This window comes from Liolophura sinensis, chromosome 10, assembly GCF_032854445.1.
Source record: "Liolophura sinensis isolate JHLJ2023 chromosome 10, CUHK_Ljap_v2, whole genome shotgun sequence".
In the NCBI taxonomy this organism is placed as follows: domain Eukaryota; kingdom Metazoa; phylum Mollusca; class Polyplacophora; order Chitonida; family Chitonidae; genus Liolophura; species Liolophura sinensis.
Window position 1 is genome coordinate 8,442,961 of NC_088304.1, and position 24,910 is coordinate 8,467,870.

The 24,910-nt window shown below is 39.3% G+C and overlaps 1 protein-coding gene across 1 annotated transcript; it reads right to left on the reverse strand.

Moving 5' to 3' along the window:
* Positions 1–7,070: 7,070 nt before the first annotated feature.
* LOC135476493 (uncharacterized) lies at positions 7,071–22,061 on the reverse strand. The gene is made up of 10 exons (XM_064756527.1): positions 21,929–22,061; positions 19,329–19,709; positions 18,114–18,217; positions 15,289–15,434; positions 14,320–14,486; positions 11,284–11,446; positions 9,531–9,673; positions 8,719–8,850; positions 8,054–8,291; positions 7,071–7,531 (listed from the first exon to the last, which is right to left on the reverse strand). The coding sequence occupies exons 2-10, from the start codon at positions 19,636–19,638 to the stop codon at positions 7,393–7,395; spliced, it is 1,542 nt and encodes a 513-aa protein (XP_064612597.1). The 5' UTR covers positions 19,639–19,709; positions 21,929–22,061; the 3' UTR covers positions 7,071–7,392.
* Positions 22,062–24,910: the final 2,849 nt, after the last annotated feature.

Here is a 24,910-nt window from a genome sequence, read left to right on the forward strand (position 1 = left end):
GGTCAATTGAGGCAATTTTTGACAATCTGAATATAAATTATCCCGTCGCTTATGGTAGTAAGAATAGCTTAACCTTTCACCATCTTTTCTGCTTCTGTCACCAGAATGACAAATTCCTGTCAGAAGAAATGTATCCCTCCAAAATACAAAGACTCTGAACTGAACAAAGGAGAGGCAGTCTGCTTGGACCGGTGTGTAGCAAAGTACCTAGAGATTCATGACAAAATAGGGAAAAAATTGACAGCTATATCCCAGCAAGATGAACAGACAATGAAGAAGATGCAGGGACAGTTGCAAACTCCACAGACATTTACGTAGCTGTAGACACTTAGTGTGTTAGGAACAATTGTTTGAATTCCACAGGTGACCGAATGTTTCCAGAGGTCAGGTGACAGGTGACAGTTTATATGAAAACATTTGTTCATGTGACAAAGCCTTCTGTGCTGGAGGCTATTTTATTTGAGACAGGCCAGATCTCTAGCCTCACAATATGTTGACACCACATTGTGATTTTCAACTCTCATTAATTAATGTGGCATATTGTGTGTCATATATAGAGGGTCATGCTAGCAGTAAGTGATAGGATTACCATAGGAGTGACTTTATTACCTGGGATATTTTTCGTTATGTGATGTGAGTTTAGAAGAGAAGGTATTTGTTTTGAGGCTGACAGACAAAGATACAGGTGATGATGTCCCTAGCCTTAAGACTTGTTAGAAACTCTGTAGCAGTGCGTGACAAATGATTATCATCGAACCGTTAGTGTGTGAGAGTGACTTTTATTATACGGATCCATAACCAGTATTCCAAAGTATGTCAAAGATTTCCATTTTCGAAAACAGGGTATCTATATTCCAAAAGCATTCAATGTGGAACATTTATTGTGTCTTTACAATTACAAATTTGGCAAAGCTTTTGGATAACTCAGTGGGCCAGCTGTTGGGATTGACAACGAGATGTTTGAATAAGGATATTACATGATCAGTGTTCAATGCTAGCTGGGGAAATGGAGATACCTAGGGTTTGACAACACCACCCTGTGCAAATCATTTGCATGGTGCTTTTTTTTTGTGTGTCCTTTTTAGATATACAGTTTGAATCAAAAACCTAAATGCAACAGAGACATATTATCAGTCATGCAAATTAGGTATTAAAATATACGTGTATATGGTTGAAAGAGTCAGAGTGTGTTTGCGATCATTGTGATATGGCATAGAGTCCAGAAATAAGGAAGGCCATCATTGAAAATATGTAGTGTTCCTGTAACTTGACCAGCCCTACTAAAATATGACCTACTATTCAAAATTTTATTCAAATTTTGGTAAAAGTTTTATTTTTTTTTTCTCATGGTTATGTTTCTTAAAATCCCTACTGTTTTCATGGGTCAGAATAATAAGAAAAAGATTCTCTGCAGACCTATCTTTTTTCTTTTGATAAGTTGTGCCCAACAAAGGTTTTTTTTAAGATGGCCTACAATAATTTTTATAGGGAATGCCTTCATGTGGAATCGAGCTAACCACTTTGTTACAATGTCATGACAACAGCTCTTTGTTAAGTATGGTATAAAGATATATTTATAAGTTAACAACAGGTGTTGTGGTGATGGTAGTTACTGTGTGAATGCTATTTCAAATTTTTCACCTTCATTTGCTTGTAGGCCGCATCAGTGGCCTAATAGTTAGAGAGCCTGCCTTGAAGTCAGGAGACCTCGGGATCAAACCCAGGTTCGACGTTTTGCGGCCTGGCTTAGTGCTCAAGGAAACAGGATTGGTTGGCTCGGTGTAATGTGACTGGGTGGGGTGTCATACATGATACTTCAGTGGCGGCAGCACTTTGGCAGTATGGACTTGCCCTGCCACAAGAAGACACATTATATGTTCACTCACCTATAGAATCTTCGTGATCATATGACTGATATTGTTAAGTGTGATGTAAAATCCCAAGTATTCATTCATTCATTCATTGGCTTGGAAGTATGTGAAAAGAATTGGAAATATTAGAGATCTTGTAGTGTAGAACAGGGGCAGATAACTGCATCAAGGGCACATTTCGTAGTCTGAAACAAATTCTAGGTCTGATATGTGGTGAATTTTTATTCATGGTTGTATAAATACATTTATATTGTTGAAATGGAGGCAAGGATGATATAATAATAAGGAAATTTATCTTGAGAGTTCTGTTTTAGTTGCACTATAATGTTCATAAATCTGATCAAGGACAAGAAGGTTATGAACTCTGGTTCACCTGCAAGAAGATCCCCATGATGGAAACCTCCTTTTTTGTAAGCAGTAGACCTGGCTTCGATTCTGCTGCTGGGGTGAGATGTTCCATCTGGTATCCTTGGTATGGAATTCAAATTTTAGCAGCAGTAAATATACAAAAATAATCATGCATCAGACAAATTCTGGTTTCATTGTACAGCAACAGTCGCATGCAAGATGTGTGAATTTCTGTATCCTTCAGTCTATGGCAGATGGATCTGTTGACTTTGTTATCTCCCACTGTTAGGCTGTTGGCAACAATGACGTCACCAAAACGATTCATCAACACATCAGCCATCTGTGTTTTGATTGGTGGGACTTCTGCTCAATACATTCATTTTCTGGCTATTCGTTAAGAGTCTAGACATGTATGGTCAGTCTCGTCCAATATAATGGTTACGGACTTCTGCCATCTTGTCAATGAGTAACCGGGGGCCTCCGTGGCTCAGTCGGTTAGCGCGCTAGCGCAGCGTAATGACCCAGGAGCCTCTCACCAATGCGGTCGCTGTGAGTTCAAGTCTAGCTAATGCTGGCTTCCTCTCCAGCCATAAGTGGGAAAGTCTGCCAGCAATCTGCGGATGGTCGTGGGTTTTCCCCGGGCTGTGCCCGGTTTCCACCCACCATAATGCTGACTGCCGTCGTATAAGTGAAATATTCTTGAGTATGGCGTAAAAAACCAATCAAAAAAAACAATAATAATTTGTCGGCCTTAAGACTGATATGTTTAAAAACAGATACCATTGTGATATCTTACAGACTTGTATGATCGCCACGTTGAAAGAAAAGTTAGAAGCAGTGTTAAGCCCCAAGTAAAACTACATGTAGGCAGACATTAAATGTACACAATTCGTCCAACATACTGTTCGAATTCACTTCTGCAAGGCTTAATAACTTGTTCAGATAACCTTTTCCATCACTATCCATTCATACATGTGTGTTTGACAGTTATTCACATGGGTAACTTGTGGGTCATTTGTTCTTTCCTTTATTACGTCGCAATTATCGCTGTTCATTAAACATATGTGAGGTACACACGCAGTGCAACATCAGTTCTACTGTCATTTGGACCATCTGTGTAGCTTGACCTTGAGTCTCCCATTGTTAGCATGCAAGGTGTGGAATTTCTCCTCCGCTCTCACTGCTGTTGGGACAGGCTACAGTAAGATGTCAACGATGATAATGTGGTCGTTTGTTCAGTCTAATGTTCATTGATATTCATTTGTTTTGTGATGTACATATATGTATGTCACATGGGAAAGTTTGTCAGTAGCTTGCCAAAGGTCAGTGGTTTACCCCAGGCACTCCAGTTTCCTCCAATGCCCATAAAACTGACTTCCATCTTACAAGGGAAAATTATTGAGTATGGCGTTAAAACAACTGCCTGCTGTTTCATGGCTTCTGAAGTTTTTAACAAATTTTAATGCCTTTTTCAGATGTTATGTAATTATTATTCCTCTACAGGCATATCAAATTTTAGAATGATGCATTGATTGGTTCTTGAATAGAAAAGGTTTAAAGGTTTGGTTCTAAATCCAAAATGACTTTCAAACTAAGTAAACATTTGTTTATTTGACAGGATAAAAATCAGAGAGATTTTGTTACGAATACTTCTAGTTTATTTTCTTAAAATTGTTAAAGCTAGCCTTATACAATAGCACAATATAAGTACCTAATACAGAGGATTGACAGATTCAATACTTTCTTAATAGGGCACATGCAGTTACATGTACAAGTAAGTTTGTTTTTCAAGGAATACTCAAAAACAAGGGAAAGAAAAACAGTACAATAAAATACATCTATGTAAGCATGGTGTATCAATGATGCACACTTTTAAAAACTTGACCTTAATATTTGTAGTCGGTCTTAGCAAATTTGCCAAGATCAGTTCCAGAAATATATTTATGAGTTTAATTGCCATTTTCCCCTGCTAAGAAATATAAAGATGTACAATATATACTTAGAAATAACAATAACAATACAGTGTATATGGTAATATATGCATTTGAATATAAACAAACTGCAGTTTTTGCGTGTCGCATCATTACGACAAGTCAAAAGAGCAAAATGATATTGCTGCTGTAGGGCAATATTTGTATTCTGATGAAAGTACCTGAAAATATTATAATTTTGTAATATCTGACGCACAAACTCTCACAGGTACATAATTCAAAGTATTAATGCGATTCCATGTTATTACGTTTCTATATTTTGTATAAGCCTACTACCACATGGCAACAATGGTGGACTGACCAGAACATGCCATGAAGCAGCATGACTGCTGTAGCCGTCTGAACATTTTGGTAGGACTTTACATGTACGGGCATGTACATCGTAATATGCACGTGTTGATGAATTGAGCAAATGTTAGATAGGATTTACATGTGTAACGCTGCTACATTCCGTAAGAACAGAAAAAATGATGGGGAATTATCACTTTGGTAAATATGCCATCAAATATAAGGGAAATACACGTATTTTTGAGATCACAGATCAAACTGCGATCATAGGAATAAATACAATAGATTACAAAACATGGTGTAGAATATAAAATATGGTGTAGAATATAAGTTAAATCAGCAGACAAACTTAACTTACACATAGAAATAATGAACTATTTGCCTCGTTTTTACAGTTCAACCTTTTTCTCAATCTGATTTATTAACGTGTCTGACCTAAACTTGTGTCCATGACTATAGTTAATCATGCCTGATTTTGAGAGCCCTACTGATCTTAATTAGGCATTTGAAATGTGTTAGAAATAATGATGAAATCCTACTGGACCTTTATTGTGATCTTTATTGCCTCTAAAATTAATAGGGCACATGCAGTAAGCTTTTCTAAAATTTTCATATTTTAAAAGGTGAAATTAGAGATCACAGATTTACACAATTGTATATAAAATGTAAGAACATTTCCAATATGCTTTTCCATTTGAAAGGCCAGAGGAAAAAAATCACAAATTTACACACAAACACATCACTAAAAATCACTATAAATATAACCCACACAGAATAAGATTTAATATTTTTATGAGTTCCCTAAAATTAACTGGAGACATTTTGGCCAACTATGTGACGCTCAGAAAAGGAGCAGTAATCTCCCTTTGATTCACAGCTCCTTTGATCTGTTTTTATATACTGTAAAAGCAATCTTGCTTAGGGATGCAATGTGATTGACTGTCAAAATATTTAATGCATGCTACATGTTGACACCTAGTTTAAGCCATATTCTTGTGCTTGTAGCAATACTGCCATGTTAGTATAAACAAAAATGACAGGGGCCCCTGAACCAAGGGGACATAACCACACTTTTTCAGCACCTAACCCTGGATACAGATTTATGGTTATTAATACAACATACTGGTACACGCACATACTTGGCTAAAGAGCATACTGTACAATACACATACATAAAGTAGTCACAATCATTCAAATATTACATTTGGTAAATAAATGCATACAACGTAACTTGAACATAGGTTTCAATAAAGTCAAGTCAATAAAGTCGATTATGCTTAGTCTCCTGAATAGGGGAGTTTCAAGTTCAAACTCTTTTATCAATAAAGATAGAAAAAGTCTCACTGCATCATGTGACCTGTCAAAAATGCTAGGCAACTACTTTTGACCACATCTACTATGACATGGGCATTCGAAAAAAGTTTCATAAAAAGTCCTTTAGACGAAAGGTGGAGAAAACTGAGGTGCTGACCACAGACTGGTAAATTAAGGTAAAGAAAGGTTGTGTAACACTTTTCACAAGTCACATGACACAGTAGGACTGTTTTTACCTTTGACGGCAAAACTCCCCTATTACAAAGAATGAATGAATGATTATGGCTTAACGCCACACTGGCAATATATCAGCCATATTACGGCGAGGAATTACAAAGAGATGCCTACTGCGAATGTTTGCATGCTCCCTGAGTACTAGATAGGCAATCATGGTTGCAAAAAACGGCAAGGCTCTGCATAGATCTTATGCTGGACAAGATTTTACATTTTCTTCTGATTAATGTTTGAAGGCAAAGTACTCATCGGAGTCCACTTCTATATAGGTTAATAATACCTATACTTCCATAGTATCCTAATTCTTCAAACCACCTCTGCCACCAATATTTTGAAACACTCTGAAAGAACCTAACGAGAATAGAGAAATAAGATCACAGTTTTATAAAGCTTGCATCTTCAATGACACAACCAAATCATTTTCATAATAAATGTATGCATAAATTCAAAAAACGGAAATGCCTTTATGAAAAATGATACTTCTACAATGTCCCAACATTAACCAATACGTATGTGTGCACAGTATACATGCCAGATCTGGCAGGCTCCTATGCATTCACAAACAACAACCAGTTTCTAATATTTAAATTGTATACAGCTGACATCTGTACATCTGCTGATATTCCAGATTATATTCACAGTAATCAAATATCCAAAACAACACAATGAGAAATATCATCAACTTTACGATTTACGCATTTCTTTGTAGACTCTCTTCACCACAGACCATTCTAATTTTTCAATTTAACCACATGTACATGTATGCTCAGTGGGTTTTCTGATACTAATGCAACCAATGTGACCAATGAATGATCCAAAATGAAACTAAGTCCTTAGTGGAAGATTACAAAGTTTCATTGGTTGAAGAAAGATGTGCCTCTTCATGATTAACACAGATTGCATATTGTAGCAAATACCTTTAAAAATTGATTTACATATACAGAAGAATACTGAATTTTATAACTTTACATCATCTTCAGCATCTACGGGTGAAAATTTTACAAAATTGTACATTGGAATCCCTGACTGCACTGAATATAACATGTACCCTCATTTGTAAAACTTTCTTTTACAAAATGTAAAACTTCTTTTTTTTTTTTTCTTCAATATTTAACAAATACAACTCCAAACCAGAAAGTCACATGGCCAGTTAACATATCAACTCTATTCTTACATTTATCCATAGGACAAACTAGAACTTTACTCACAATTGGTCAGAAGGTTACTGAGCGCTGAATTACTCTCAATATTCATGGAAAACATCTAAAAAATATACATAGAGAATCACACTGAAGTTGTCAGATCATGCTCTTTTCATGTGACCTTTGTATTCACCTCAGACACGTTTAGGATGACTGAGCTAACATACGAATCTCTTCAGCTAATATCTTGGTAATCTGCATTGCTTTCTCGGCCTGGGGTCCCCCAATCTGTTCTAGAGCCAGTCCTGCCGCATCACGTACAGACGATATCACATCATTACGCCTGAAAATATAGTTCAATACGATTATATACATACATGTTTATATTAATTCATCAATTTGATGAATTTGATCAAAGCCTCACTCAAGAATTTTTCACATATGAGATTTTCTTTTTTTTTTTTTTTTTTTTGATTGGTGTTTTACGCCGTACTCAAGAATATTTCACTTATACGATGGCGGCCAGCATTATGGTGGGTGGAAACCGGGCACAGCCCGGGGGAAACCCACGACCATCTGCAGGTTGCTACCAGACCTTACGGCCAGAGAGGAAGCCAGCATGAGCTGGACTTGAACTCACAGCGACCGCATTGGTGAGAGGCTCCTGGGTCATTACGCTGCGCTAGCGCGCTAACCGACTGAGCCACAGAGGCCCCTTCACATATGAGACGGCAGTCACTTGTATGCCTGGGGTAAACCACCAACTTTTGGCAAGAGTAATTAGAGAACGGTTGTATGTACATAAACATAACATATATGAACAAGTATTTGGAAATACATGTACCATATATGGAGAAGTACATACCAAATATGGACGAGTCTTGGGACAGCATGCTCCGCCTTCAATCTCCCCAGGGCGATGCATCCAGCCTCCCGTACCAGACGATCCTTGTCATTCAGCGTCTTCATCAGCTTCTTCAGTGTCTGTTTGTCCTGTGCCCCCGTCTTGGCCAGCGACACAGCGGCCACGGTTCTCACGTTGGGCTCATGGTCATCCAGCAGATCTTTCAACGCATCTATCACAGCCAGACTCTTGAATTTACCTGTCAATAAAACTCTCAAATATCAGTTGATTTAAACTTGGCAGCTATATCTCCAAATAAAGCCTAGAAATTAAATACTAGATCATACTCAGCAAGTCACAAATGGAGAGGACATAAGCCAGCAAGACCTGGACTTGAATTCACAGTAAGCATCTGGGTGAGACGTTCCTGAGTCACTTTTCTGCGCTAGCGTGCTCAATATACCCGCACACATGTGTATTTAAATAAGTTAGAATATTTAGAAGAAAAAAAAAGTTATACATGCACATCTCCACTATCACAAATGTAACCACGTTTCATCCGAGTCAATTCTTCTTATTCTCTATAACTCTCTGAAGGCGTTTCTGAACTGCACTATGTAATTTTTAAAAATGGAAACAAAAATAGAATATATACAGTTGATGACTAAGCTTAATGATGTTCTTACTCAAGTTTTCAATGGCCTCAACCCTCACAGAAGACTCCATGTCAAACACCTCCCTCATGGCGTAACTCTCCCTTGCCTGATCCTCCAGACGGACCCACAAGGGGCACAGCATTCCGTCAACAGTGCAGAAACCTGAAAATGGGTGGTGACAAAATCAGACGTACACAATGAGACACCAATGCCTTTCCCACCATAACAAACAAATAAAGGGTATTGCACAGTACTTACTTATATTTTGACACTATCACGGTTTTGTGTTGGCCCTGTGTGTTTTTGGCTGTAGGTTTTCAAAGACTGGTATGTATTGTATAATGACATCATACATTAATCTAAATGACCTGAAATTTTGCCCACAAAGTGCATTTTTAGAGGCAAACAAATGTCACAAATTTCACATTGTAATATCCTCCTATGTTCCAAAACACCTTTTTCTAAACTCAATACAACTCTCAGAATCAGGAAAAAAGGGCAAGATAGTCCTGGACGAAATTTATGGTCATTTAAGATATGTCTTGAATCCTACAGCATGATGTAGTGATGTTAAAAGTTGACTGAACATGTACAGCATTAATACATAATCCTGCTGAGCTCTGATTGATCAATCATACGATCATAAAACAATGAAGATCCTTTTAAGACATCAATGCATCTAGGTGTGAAATATCAAAATGTAAGTAGCAATGTCTAACATGAGAAATACCACTTTTATCAGAGGAGAAAATCCTGACTCTCTGAAACAGGAAGAAAGTACATCATAATCATGGGAGAAATTTCATGCTGTTTTTATTACCCTAATAGAAGTTGTAACTCACTGATGAAATAGTCTTTCAGTAACAGATTGTCTTCCTCCACCTCCATTTCCCTGCGGACCAAATTCATGAGCCAGAGTTGGTCTGATTCACTGTACATCTCATCCAGCTCTGCTCGGTACTCTTCCCGGACACGGTCAACAAATCTACAACAGGGTAAATCTGCAAGACAAGGCTAATACACTGCCCTCTCACACCAAATCTGCCAACCAGCAGATCAAGCACTTGTACATGTATGATGGATAGTTGATCTTGTCCAGTTTGTGCTTGTTACTCTTCCCTGACATGCTCATCAAAATCTACATTTTCAAATGCAAGGATGCGTGACCAGACTTACAAAATATGCTACCCTATTCTCCACCCTGACAGGTTTTCCCTCAAATCAAGCCTGCCAGTCAGCAGAGATAAAGCTATACCATAGATGTCATCCAGATTTGCTTGGTAATCTTTATTCTGTGATGTGCTCAATAAAATTACACAACGTAATTGTATGTATAACTGGAGCTTAAAGTCATACATGACAATTTTTCAGTCATATGACAATAAGGATTCATTAGGCGTGTGTACACATACTGTGTCCTCTTGTGGCAGGGCGAGCCCATGCTGCCAAAGCGCTGCCACCACTGGAGCATCATGCCAAAGACACCAGACATGACACCCAATCCAGTCACACTATACTGACACTGGGCCAATCTGTCATATTTCCTTGTTCTAATATGGCAAGAACTGGTTTTTAAGTCTTTGGGAGAACCGAACAGTGGTTTGATCCTGAGGTTTTCCGACTTTGAGGCGAACACTTTACCTATTAGGCCACCAAAGCGATCATATCTCAACGACCAGACTGAGAAAATACCCTACCCTCATCAACAGCACTGGCATGAACTTCCCCCTCATCACAGGTCAAATGCCAGATCTCTCTCTACATCTTGTCTAGTTCTGCCTGATACTATTCCCGGACATCTTCAACAAACTTACACAGCAAAGATACGTCTGTAAGACTAAGCCATCAGACCCGCAAGCTGACTTTACTACTTATAGACTGAATCTTAACTTGTGGTGTAATCCCTAACCTTATTTTTTAATTTTGTCGTGAAAGTCCAAGACAACACAAAGTATAGCCATAATTCTTCAACCTTTTCGCATCTTCCCAAGGTGTTGATTCAAGCATATTCTAAAAACATTATTTCGTTAAAATTTTACTTATTGTGACACTCTGAAATTGTCCAATCCAACTAATCTAATTTTGTCTCCAAAATCAAATTATAAAGGTGCATAAATTACACTGAAAGTTGCTCTATCATATGTGAAAAGGTTGAGGAATTAGGGTAAAATTAAAATTCGTAATTTATCATTTATTATATCGCGCAGTCAACTGTTTAGAGGTCATAACTAAGTCTGAGTTTGCTTGGCCTAATTGGTCAAAAACGGCTGAATCGCCTAATTGGTCAAAAACTGCTGATTTGCCTAATTGGTCAAAAACTGCTGATTTGCCTCATAGGTCAAAAACTGCTGATTCTCCTAATTGGTCAAAAACTGCTGATTCACCTACTTGGTCAAAACCTGCTGATTCACAAAACTGGATGTTGTTTCCAATATAACTCTGACTCTGAACATTACAGGGCAAACACTTTACCATGCAATACTCTCTACATCATCGATACACAATGACTATCATTTTCACAAAACATCCAAATGGCAGGCAGACTAATTCACAGTTTCGGAGCAAGTTACTCATACATGTGTGCTGAAATCTTACTCATTGTAATCCACATTTTGTTTTTGTCCAAAGTGCTGTTGCCAGAATTTGTCTGGCATCTGTTCCTGGCTCTGCGTCAGTTCCACTCGCTCCGCTAATGCATTAGACTTGGTGTAGAACTGGTATCTTGTGGTTTGTCTCTTCAATGGAGGTTTCTCTTTGTCTACAGGAACACACACAAAAAAAATCATATTTATAAAGCATGTCATATGTGTAAATCAGAGATAAGGAGTTTCGAACATCAAAATACATTTGTCATGGCAGATAATGCAATCAGAATTGGTTTCATAACGACAGTACATGTAAGGTGTAAACCACAGTAAAAACTATGGTGTAAACTACAGTAAAAACTACATGTACGGTGTAAACCACAGTAAATACTATGGTGTAAACTACAGTAAAAACTACATGTACGGCGCAAACCACAGTAAAAAGTACATGTATGGTATAAACCGGTGTAAACCACTGTAAAAACAACGTGTATGGTGTAAACCAAAGTCAAAACTACATGTATGGTGTAAACCAGAGCAAAAACTACAGGTAACCACAACAAAAAACTATGGTGTAAACCACAGTAAAGACTATGGTGTAAACCACAGAAAAAACTACGGTGTAAACCACTGTAAAAACTGTGGTAATACCGTAAACCACAGTGCAAGCTGGGTGCAATGTGCACACCAGGGTAAAATGTGCAAACCATGGCAAATGTGCAAACCATGGTAAATGTGCAGACCATGGTAAAATGTGCAAAACATGGCAAAATTGTGCAAACTATGGTAAACTGCACCAACCACGGTACACAATATCATGCAAAATCACAGTATAAAATATGATGTAAACGACCTTGCAAACCATGGCACAATAGTGCAAATACAGTACACATTATGATGGACACGAAAAAAACGATGGTGCAGTAAACGCTTTTTCACTATGTTGCAAATCACAGTACAAACTACATCAGGGGTTCATACATGTCGACTTTAGGCCCCGGTATTCTGTGGTAAAATTCAGTTGAAAACGGAAAATTGAGGTAAAAAAACTCTATTTTTCTGGTACAAATACTCAAATTTTTAGATAAAAACTGAATTGCATTTGAAAATAGATGTGTAGGGAAAAGCGATCGACTTCAATCGCCAACGGCTGCATCCATCCATGGCAAGCTGAAGTGGTCATGCATGTATCTGCTGTAATTAAATTAAAAATTACTGGTCGCTAAAGCAGAATTAAGCTCCGCTTTAAAAATATCACTAAGCTACATGTATAGTCGGTGTTTGAAATATAAACAAACTCAATCCAGGTCAGAAAAAAACTCCATTTTGAGTTTCCGGTTGTAAAAATTTGGACTTCTATGAATCCCTGTACATGAATACTTTGAACACTAACCACACTGAACAGCACCAACGACAGGAGCACTATTTGGTACAAATGGCAGTACAAACTATGGTGCAAATTACAGAACAACGTATGGTACAAATCACAGAACAAAGTACTAGTATGGTACAAATCACAGAGAAAGGTATGGTGCAAATCACAGAGAAAAGTATGGTACAAATCACAGTAAAAAGTATGATACAAATCACAGAAAAAAGTATGGTACAAATCACAGCACAAAGTATGATACAAATCACAGAAAAAACTAAGATGTAACCCACACAAAACCTTAAACTTCTTCACTTTTTATAATTTGATTTGTGTTAAACACAATGAAGAATTTTTTTACTTATATATTCCTAGTATTGTATTAACGGCAGTTTTATGAGTCGAGGAAACTGAAGCAGCTTCAGTAAATCCCTGACCTTTGCAAGGTCTTGCAAATGTTGCTGAGAGCCATACAGAATACATGCTGGTGAAGCCATAAGCACCTTAACTACAGTACAAGTATCAGGGTTCACACAGGTGATGAGAAAATGAGTTCCAGGACTTTTCAGGAGTTACAAGATTAAATTCAAGCACCTGTCAGAATTCAAAACTGAAGCGACATATGTTGCATGTCACAATCACACAAAGACCCCCAGTCCGCGGACATCACCTACACCCCATTCATAACGATGTGTGTGAATGACATTGTTGTCCCTCGCCATTTTGGAATGACCACCATGCCGGCAACTCTAAACTCAGTTTGTCTACAATAGTTGGGCTTTTGTTCACCTCCAACACGAGCACGTGGTTTTATCGGGATGGTAAGTTCAAGTTTCAGCCAGTCTTTTGAAAGTATGAGAGCGGTGGCACTACTCCGTGAAAAAATCTCAAAGCACAGTGTATCTAACTCGGACTGGTCAGTCACCCCTATGGTGAATGGAAAAGTCTCCAAGTACATGACTCACAGTATCAGTTGAGTCCACATTGTAAAATCACTAGGGGTTACAAACTTTGTTATTAACAGATTTCTGTCAAAAATTTCTTCTCCTCATCCCTATGTGACGTTTGCAAACTGTGTTAGCATTTTCATACAACCGTCCAATGGAAAAAAATGAATCTTTGAAAAACTGGCAGTGTGTTTCTACCCCTCTTGTCAAGCTGGCGAAGCTCACTACGACATGACATAGGTGTGCCCAGCTGTCTCTGATCGACTATCGGTAATCCCCTACAGAGAGTTTACTACTTAAGACAACTGCCCTCACAAGGCACTATGGTATACAGTTTCAGAAAATGCGTCTGAACTTATTGAGAAGGTACGGTAAACAATTACACCATATTACATATAATACATATAATTTTATATGTATTATATATAATATATGTATTATATTTTATATATATGTAATATTACATATTACATATAATAAAACGTGACAGGCTTTATACCATTTTACTCATTCACATCTGTAGCATTTACATCACTGAAATTCTTCCACTCTTCCAAGGGTCTTTACCAAAAGTAAACAGTGAATTTGAAGCACTTTCAATGTCTGGAATTTCTGAAAAAAAAAATTCAATTACTTTCCAAGCTTTCAAGGACCTGTGCGAACTCTGAAGTATGGTACATAGGACATTACAAACTACAGGCCAAATTAGAGCACAAACAAGGTTACACACCAGCCTGGTCCTTTTCCTTAGTCTCTCTCTCAGCTTTCTCCGTCTCTTCCTCAGTGTTGAGTTTCTCCAGAGCATCCTGGATCACCCCTAGCAACCGCTTAAAGTCCTCGTCAAACTCAGCTTCATCCAGAAACATGTTCCAACGAAACCCGGCTAGCTGGAGACGCCTGGAACACACGAGGCAAGTGTTAAAAGAAAATAAAACAGAGATTTAACTACCAAGATCAAATTATCTGTGCACATGGGAAGGCCTGGCAGCAACCTTGGGGTTTGAAGTATGTCTCACAGCCCAGTTTAATCCCACCACAAAGCTGGCCCCTATTGTATAAGTGATATATTCTGGAAAGCAGTGTAAAACGCTGATTAACTAAACAAATAAACAAATAAAATCTAAGAAACACAGATGAATGACATCTTGATTTTGTAGTTGGACACGAACAAACCTGGAAAGAATAAGCACTGTAAATCTTCAACCTTTTCAACCACTAAAGCCCTCTTTTTAGTGTCATTTATGCATGCAGTTATTATGAAAATGATGCTAAAAATGATTTGTTTGTGTCATTAAAGATGTCAACTTCATAAAACTTGACAAATCATTTCTCTACACCAAAAAGTTTTCTCAGAAGGTTGCAAAATATTGGTTGCAGAGGTGGTTGAGAAGGTTGAAGAATTAAGGTTCATAGTAGATAAATGACAGAGGTGAAATTATGGCAGAAGCATGTCTTCATAAAATCTGGCTAACTTGGCAAGCAGGGCAAACCCTGACCTCAATACCTGCAGTACTTTTTGAGGACACCAGCCCTAAAATTTTGCTTAACGCTACTTTCTGTATTATTGGACGTTGATGCTGACGCCAAAGCTTAGGGTACGACATAAGCTATGGCTATACTATATACAGGTGAGCTAATGAAATTGGCGTGGCCTTACAGGGGCATGACATTACAACAGAAGGAAGCCTTGCTGTCTTACATTCCTGTGTCCATCAAGGATATGAGAGTCTTCCTGTCTGCCAGTCCCACAGGTATGATGGGTTTGTTGGAGATGTATGCCAACGCCAGTTCATCCTGACAGTACTTACTCTCCACAGACTTCTCACTCAACAGTGAGAGGAACAACTGAAAAGGTGAACAAAATGTTTAGTAAATCAAACAGTTCCATCCTTTAATGTTTGGGATCAAAACCTTAATTTCTCTTTTATATATGGATCTGCTAAAAAAGAAGTGACGATAAAGATGTTTCCTTTACAATATTTACTACTAATCTGAAAAAGAAACATTCCAATGAGTGTGCTATCAGCATTTAGAGAGTTTATCTTGACTATGTAGATCAAAGAACTGATATATATGTCTACATCTAATTGAACACACGTATGCGAAATGATCTTAAGCCCTCAGACTCAGAAAGTGTATCCCAGGATTCACTGTGTGGACTGTGGATCTTACTGACTGGTGGTCAGGGGATTATATGGACAGTTCCCACATGTAATAAACAAGCTCACACTTCAATGGGCAGTAAGTCTATGCTCCTGCTATCAACAGTTTTACGGTAAACGATGAAAAGTTTCGGCTGTCAGTTACTGTCGTTAGCAGTAAGATGACAGAGGTGGGCTGAGTTAGCAATAAAATGACCAATAAAAGTCCACCCATTCCATTACCCTGCATGGCAGCTATGGTTTCTAATTCACACCAGGTGGGGGTCAAGCCGTTGACAGCGAGGTGTGCAGGTCTCCAGACTAGGCCATGCGCATTTCTAGTTATACCCATGAATTAAGCCAAAGAAAATATCAAGTCCGGCGATGACTGTTACAAACCTGTACATTCCAAACACTATCTCGATTCATGGTCATGCCAAACAAGCCATGTACAAATGCTACAATGTACACTGCAAACCTTGAAACGGCGAGGATTGCTTGGGCATTCTACCTCCATGGATTGGATAACGTAGAAGTCACGTCGCAGCCTGATCTATAATGTAGGCCTAAACTACATGCCTCAAAACGGTGAACGATTGTTTGGGTTATGTGGATGTCACATCACAGCATTATCTTGTGAATGGTTGTCTAGTTAGAGTCCTCACTAGGCAACAAACATTTGTACACAAGTATTTCAGCTACAAATGGATTTCACAGAGAAATATTTGTTGCCAACCTGCCATATAATATGAAAGAAGTATGTCACTTAACACACACATTTTGTTTTGTTTTTGTGGAACTGCCCTCCTATCGCAGAAGAGGTACCTTTCGGTTCCCACGTTTTGAAATCGGGAACCTCCCAGCAAAAACAGAAAATATAGTCAGAGCAAGGTTTCCAAAAACTACCACAATTGCCTTTTCGGTAACACCATGTGCGAGTCTGGTATATTGGGAGTCAGACAGGATTTGTCCGTGTTGTTCACACATGAGGAGTTCCTTGCCCTCCTTCCCACTGACTGGCCATATAATCCCCTGGCCACCTCGATGCTCTACTGCCTCAATCTCGATGCGCCCAGTCAGTAAGAGCCACATTCAACACAATGAATCCTGGGATACACTTTCCCAAGTCTATGAGTGAAACTTAAGGCCATTTACCATAATCATTATGAATTTAGTACACAAAGGCTTACTTCACAAAAAGGTGCATTCTAATTGTTTTGTGATAGCCATTTCATGATAAAAGGGAATTCGGGGGAAAACTCTCTGGAGATTGATAAGCGTGAGTGTGACCACCCAGTACCTTTACTGCATGTCCAATATTTGTTAATGTGCGTGCAGAGCTCTTCATGTACAAAGCTATAACAGAAATTAGCACCCCGCATATCCTTACTTACAAATTACCAGCAGATGACCACTCAAACTGCCACAACTTACAATCACAGGGCTTGAAATCTCTCTATTATACATGTTGATGGCATGATTTTGCAGACAAGAAGCAAGAAAATAATCTTAACTGTCACTGGCAACACCTATATTTTATATATATATATTACCATATTTGCATACTGGTAACCATAAAACATGCACTTTATTTTCATATACAGCCAGTCAGTGTTGTACAAACTTTTAATATGTCAACACCATGAACTCCAGATGTGCCAAACTCACACACAGTGCTACCGAAAGGGGTCAAATGTAGTCATAGTAGTTTTGGGAAACTATGTTTTCTGTGTTTAATGAGGGAGTTCCCCACATCAAAATGCAGGAAAGGTAACTCTTCTGCAATAGGAGGACAGTTCCAATTGTAACGATACAAAATGTGCACGTAGAATGACCAACTTCATTCAAATTATAAGGGAGGTTGGTGACAGATATTTCTCAGTGAAATCCATTTGTAACTGAAATACATGTGTACAAATATTTGTGGCATAAAGAGGGCTCTGAATAGACAACAGTCCACAAGATAATGCTGCAACGTGACAGCCACATAACCCGGACAATCGTTCACCGTTTCGAGGCATGTAGTCTAGGCCTACATTATAGTATTTGTCATGGCATGAACGTGGATCGAGGTAGTGTTTCGAATTTACGGGTTTGTCATAGTCATCGCATGACTTGATACTTTCTTGGGTTTGATTCCTGGGTATAATGATAGATGGCCAGTTTGGGAGATCTGCACACCTCGCTGTCCGTCACTTGACCCCACGTGGCGCGGATTTCGGACCACAGCAGCCATGCATGATATGAAACGGGCTGGGGTCTAATCACCCACCTCTGTCATCTTACTGCTGACTCAGCCCGTGCAAAAGTAAACGACAGGAACCAACAGGTGAAACTTTACGTCATTTACCGTACTTGGCCATATTGAACTAGGTTGACTTACCTTGGAATCAATGATGGCCTGTCCTATCTTACTTAGAAAGTCCACACCAACGCCTAGCCCTACCACGTCCACCCACACCTTTAACCCATTCCTTTCTAAAGCATCTGTAAGAAAAATTTGTATTACTTTGTGTAAAGCTTTATATTTCCAGACATTCATGTCAAGTCTGGAAATACTTAACAGGGCAAGGACAATGTCCTTCACCAAATAGTAATTTTTCCATGCTGATATTTTGTAACTTCTTAGTGTGTCTGATTCAACTGATATAATATGGTACACTGATGTCAGGCTGTCAGGTGATACCACTGCCCCTTCCTTTGTACGGAGTCAAATCCTGAGAATGTGCATGTTACACGGCAAACAGATGTTAATTCTTTTTTACACCAAAAATGAAGAAAATGTGGCAAAAAACAGCATATTTCATGCTGCCATTCTGTTTTACCTCCTCCACAAATGTTATTCACTTTCGACCAATCAATGGCAAGCTTTGGCCATGGCACTTGACCTAGATATGTGAAAGCTTCGTATGTATGACGTTTATTGTTGTGTGCTATGGAAATGTAAAAGTTTCCTGTACCTGTATTGTGACGTTATACTGCTGAGCTCAGATTGGACTGTTTTAAAACAAATGTTTGTTTTTAAATGTCATGGCGTCTGGGTGTAAAATATAAAAAATATAAAAACAAAAGCGATATCTAAACAACTGTGTGTAATAACAGTTTTACCACTGAAAGAAGCAAATCTACCAAGTAAACAAACTTACATTCTTTTATGTAGACATAAACAGCATGAAATGATATTACCCGGGGAGGTAAACTTACCAGCCGGTGTGTTGCGTGACACACTTGATGTTCCTTGAAACCTTATCTCTTTCAATTTAACATATATATTTGCTAACAGAACGCAAGTAACAGCAGGGTAGAATATAACACTCCTACATGATGATGACACATCACACACCTGCCGTGATGATCACACTCCTGCCCTGATGATCACACATCTGCCGCGATGATGACACATCACACAACTGCCGTGATGATCATACACCTGCCATGATGATCACACTCCTGCCCTGATCATCACACACCTGCCTTGATCATCACACACCTGCCCTGATCATCACACACCTTCTCATAAACAAAGACAACAGCCTGTTTATTTAACTTTTCTTGATTCTGGAGCATTAACCCACTACACTCTCCCTTCCACACATACCTTTCAGTTTGTTCATCATGACTTTATCACTGTGACTGTAGCTGATCATTAGGTCAAGTTCAGGTCTGGATTGACTTTGGTTTCCTTCTTCAAGAACACGTTTGGCTGTTCGAGGCCTGGGAGATCCTTTGGGCGTGACATCTCTACTAGCTGGTTGGCTTGTGGAACGGCTGGAAGGAGCACTTGAATATCGGCCATGAGCTCCACTCTCATCCATCGGAGTAAGGGAATCTCTCCCATGGGATTCGCGCCGCTTCTTCCTTCCTTCGGAAGACTGACTATTGCGTCTTGAACTCACTTTGCTTCCCATAATGTGAAGAGTACTTGTCCTATGTAACGGTGGGTATCAAATGAACAGTCTGTGGGGCATCCTTAGTTTAACTGTAAAACACAGACATTTTGCTATATGTATTGTTCATGTACATGCATATCGCAAAAGTTTGATTTAAAAGTTTTCTGTTTAAACTATTGCTACACATCTTGCAAATCAATTAACACATTATTTAACAAAAAATGACAAGTAAATCCTAAACCAAGTATCAACAGAAAAAGAGAGCAAACAATATATTTATTAATGGGTATGGTATACCCTTGATGCTTTCAGTACTAAACCTCTCCTTACATATGCAAATGACCAGAGATAAGTAGTGAAACAAAACGAAACGGTGGCAGGTATTTGATTTGATTTGTTTATTTGATTAGTGTTTTACGCCCTACTCAAGAATATTTCACCTATATGACGGCAGCCAGCATTATGGTGGGAGGAAACCAGGCGGAGCCCGGGGGAAACCATCCGGGGGTGACCATCCGCAGGTTGCTGGAAGACCTTCCCATATACGGCCGGAGAGGAAGCCAGCATGAGTTGGACTTGAACTCACAGTGACCGCATTGGTGAGAGACTCATGGGTCATTACGCTGCGCTAGCACTCTAACCAACTAAGCCACGAAGGCCCCCGGCAGGTATTTGTAATATAACTGTTCAACTACTGATTGTTGGTAGAACATCACAGAACTATGTATGGCACAAGATAAGTAGAAAGCTGGAAGGACCATATCTGGAGTCACTTTGGTTCTGGAAAACGTTTGGGCTCACAAACTCCTGGCCACCCAAACTAAACACGCTGTATTAAAACAAGTAAATTAAACAAAAATGTGATGATTTATCACTAAAAAGTAAATTTCTTACATTCACAGATTTAAAATCTCTTACTGAACAGCTATACAAATATACATGTGTACGCCCCAATCAAAGGCCAATGTATGCACTTTTCATAAACACTACAATATTTTCTGACCTTTTAGAAAGCTTGAACAAAGCATTAAATGGACCACATGCCAAGTTTACAGAGTGACATGACGTGCAAAATATTGGCTAATTTGAGATGCTCTAGTATGCAAATTGCCAAGTTCAGGATAGGAAGTAAATGTCTGCACATACTGTTACAGAATTACATGTGCGGGATAACCTCTGGCACAAAAGGTCACAGCTTCTCACCTACCTGGCACAATTTACAAACGGCAACAGACCAGATAATGGCCCCTGTGTCAATGATTCACAAACGTGAGGTAGGTGGTAATATGGGGTAGAATAATCGCAAAATAATGGCTCTGTGTCCACAATGAAGATTTGCTGACGTTTCGGGGGTTCTGTCCACGTTGTGGATATTTCCGTATTTCTGACAAACTACTGATGGCATGAGTCTCACAGGACTACCATTAAGTTAGCTCCATGAGTGAAGCAGACACCGGGTTTAACAATGTACTATTGTACCGAACAGGTCAGCTTCACCCACTCACTGGATGAAATCGGCGGTGTTAGAAGCAGAAAAACTTGCTTCCTGACAGAAAGCTTCAGAAATGCATTATAACAAGGACTGACCTGGTATATTTATATGTCAATGACAAGATCAAACCTACTGGAGCATTTCTGCGTCTTTATTTTGTAGGTTCCGGTCAATATATACTGTAAATTCATGTGTTTTCACTGAGGGGGTCTCCATCTCCGGGATCGAAAGCCTAGTTTCTATTCCACATAACCATGCAATCTCCTGTACTGTCACGTGAAATGGGCTCGCAAGTCTTCCCAGCCTAATTTTGCACATGGAACTCAGGGATGAAGATGTTTGCAAATGACGGGGTTTGTAAAGTTATGCAGCTGACAGTTCTAACCGACTCGCTTTGAGTAGCATCTAAAAGTTATCTATATCCCAACAGCTAATGACGTCTCATGAGAATCTCTAAGTCACATGACTGCGAGAATGGGCTACTTAGTCCCATCTGATTTCTTCCTATACCGCTTGGTATCTTAAATAGTACATCGTCTGATCAGTTGAGCCACACACGTACTCAGTGACTGGTGTTTAATCATAATGATCCGCATTACGATTTGCCATCCCATACTTCCTTGTTCATTAGAGTGTGTACATCTACATGTATTTCGACATATAGCAAACATGTATAGGAATTGAAACAACAACAACCTGAATAAATGCTTGTCTGGTAGATAAGCAGGTTGTGATAATTACAATGGTTACCATTTACTACCGGTAGGCTTCATTTTTCAACAAAAACGTTTTCTCTTCTGTCAAAACTGTTCTTACCATATTGTCTCAGCTTTCTTCTCGAGCAGTCGGTTAAAAGACACTTCTGACGTAGTCTTATAGATGGTTTTCAGTCCGGGAGGTTGCGCAAGACTGACTGGATATGAAAAATCAACAACGATCAGCGCCGACATCCGCCTGGCGTGCATGGGTACACCCTGGTGACGAACCGGGTTACTGCAAAAATGTGACCTTGATAAAAGCCCGGATAACGGACTAGCTGTGACATCTGTAGGCCTTGCCCCGGTTGCAATGTGTGAAACTCATCTATCTATCGAGCGGCGCAGACACGAGAGTAACAACCCGAAAGCCTTCCTAAAATGTCATCTTTCTGACTGAGATCAGATATTTACCGATAAATGTACTCAACATTTTTGGAAAGCTTTCGCATTAAAACACTCGTCGCTGCGCCACTCGATAGATAGATGAGTCACATATATTGCAACTATAGCCTTGCTCGTACTGAATTTATTCTGGCGTCACATATACCTATAAGGCCTACATATCCTGTAGCACGTGACTATATGAAAAATCAGTTTGAGTTTTCGTCGTTTCTTTCATACAGTGGCACACTCCCCACAGTGGGGACGGGGTCCATTGAAGTATATGCCACTTCTAAACTTGTTTTCGCTGTTTTGCCCATGATTGCACGGTTGCTTGATTGACCGATTCTGGTAATAAACGCCAAACGTAATATACAAAGACGTTTATTTTTCTCGCTGCCAAAAAACTGACAGGCCCATAATCACTGGCCAGGCACGCCTTCACGAACTTTCTCATGCAATAAAAGGGATACAGAATCGATTCTGATGGGCTGTTGTGAAAGATGGCCGTGTCTAGCCTAAACTGAATTTTAGATATGGCACGTTTATTCAAGCGTGACCAAGGCTTCTGGGTTTAACCTAGGGAAACCTATCTCTGTTAACCCATCACCATCGGTGCACAGAACCATTTCAACTCGGTTTCCAAATTCCTGTTCTGTATTTACAGCGGAAGCCAAGGCCATTTTGTGCGCACTGCGGTCCATCCCAGAGATCGGAGGTAGCAGATTTCTCATCTGCTCTGATTCCCTTTCCTGCCTCCAGGCAATTCTGGCTGGTTCGCCTGTACATCCAGACATTCTATCTACCAGGGAGATGCTCAAACGACTTAACGAAGATTTTATCATTGTCTTTTGTTGGGTGCCCGGGCATATGGGTATCCCAGGGAATACTGCTGCAGATGAAGCCGCTAAGGTGGCTCTGCATTCCGATACTACCCAAACTGACGTTCCATATTCGGACTTGCGTTCACTTATTTGCTCCTATAACAAGTGTTTGTTTCAGGTTCAATGGGATGACCAGGCAACCAACAACCTACATGATATTCGTCAGTTTGTTGGTCCATCACCTTCCCTTTCACGGCATCGTCTCCGCTCTTGCATTTTTAGGAGGTGCCGTGTCGGTCACACTCGTGCTACGCATGGGTATTTGTTGAAAGGAGATGCTCCTCATTGTTTTGCTTGTGATCAGCGGTTCACAGTCAAGCACATATTGCTTGACTGTGGCGACTTTGCTCCTGCGCGAGATTCTTTTTATCACGTGAGCTCTCTTGCAGAACTTTTCAAAAAGTGATACTATTTTTGACTCTCTCTCTGCCATTGGTAGGAAAGCTGTGATTTTAAACTACCGTCTGTGTTTGTTATGTGACTTCTGATGTCCTTTTGACTGACTAGTAAATAAATGACTTTTCCGTAGATCGACTACTTGACGTTTTATTGTCGCGATAAAACTGAAATATTGTTGAAAGCGACGTTAAAATTTTCATTCACTCACTCACTCCATCACCATCGATTCTGTATCCCATTGGGGATGTAGAGTGGTAGATCAATTGCAGTGTAGGCCTATGTATGTTAATGCCATTATTCACGAAGGCAAATGATCTTTCAACGGTGTATAGCAGATTTTGCGGGAATCGTAGCATCTTCGCCAGCCATGTAATATGCCTATACATACAATACTTCCACGTATCTAGTTCTGTTGGCTATGTTCCAAACTCACCTTTTACATTATTTCTGAAAGCTAAGTTGGGATCGAAGAATAAAACGTATATATCAGATCTATGACGTATAATGCCTGGACTCGAGAAGATGATATTGTACCCTATAACTGTCTTTGCAGACCCCTATCACGTTCTAAAAAATACCTCGCTTGGCGCTCAGCACTAATAAGAGGTTAGAGCACGCCGAAACAGGACTGGTTGGCCTGGTGTCAGTATGATGTGATACTGACTACTCATATGTACACCCAGACGTAATGACTTCTCGTCGTCAAAAAACTGTTAAGAACGGCGTAAAACCCGTAAGCGTCCATTCATTCTAAAAATAATCTGTTAAACTGACAGGATCTATGTAGGTGTTTTCTTATTGACTGCAGAATATATTTTGTTCTTGCTGTACAAAAAAGTGTTACGTTTTATATGACAGATTTGTTCCGATTTTCAAAGGACTCCTTCTGTTGGATTAACGGGGTATATTGTGTTGTCCATACCATAATACCATGTTCCGGTTACATAATTTATTCCGGCATCACTCCGAAAACACAATTCTATGCCACAATTAATAGATTATTTTCTCTAGTGTAATTATTTATTTATTTGACTGATTTTTACGCCGCTCTCAAGAATATTTCACTTATACGACGGCGGCCAGGCAGAGCCCGGGGGTAACCCACAACCATCCGCAGGTTGCTGCAAGACCTTCCCCGTTCGACCGTAGAAGAATTCAGCGTGAGCTGGACTTGTACTCACAGCGACCGCATTAGTGAGAGGCTCGTGGGTGATTATTTATGTCCAGTTTTGGCGTTATTTGTACTCTTCCCAATCTGTTGTTATTGTTAATCTGCTCGAACATGCCTCGAGCAGATTTATTTATTATTTATTTGATTGATGTTCTACGCCGTGCTCAAGAATATTTCACTTATACGACTGCAGCCAGCGTTACGG

What these genes read in the sequence shown, in the direction of transcription:
- LOC135476493 (XM_064756527.1), bottom strand. Translation starts at nt 19,638, where the DNA reads ATGGGAAGCAAAGTGAGTTCAAGACGCAATAGTCAGTCTTCCGAAGGA. An exon ending in TGAGGCCATTGAAAACTTGA is followed by an intron (nt 8,292 to 8,718) that starts GTAAGAACATCA and finishes TTTTATTGACAG; the next exon opens with GTAAATTCAAGAGTCTGGCT. An exon ending in CCAAGACTCGTCCATATTTG is followed by an intron (nt 7,532 to 8,053) that starts GTATGTACTTCT and finishes CTATATTTTCAG; the next exon opens with GCGTAATGATGTGATATCGT.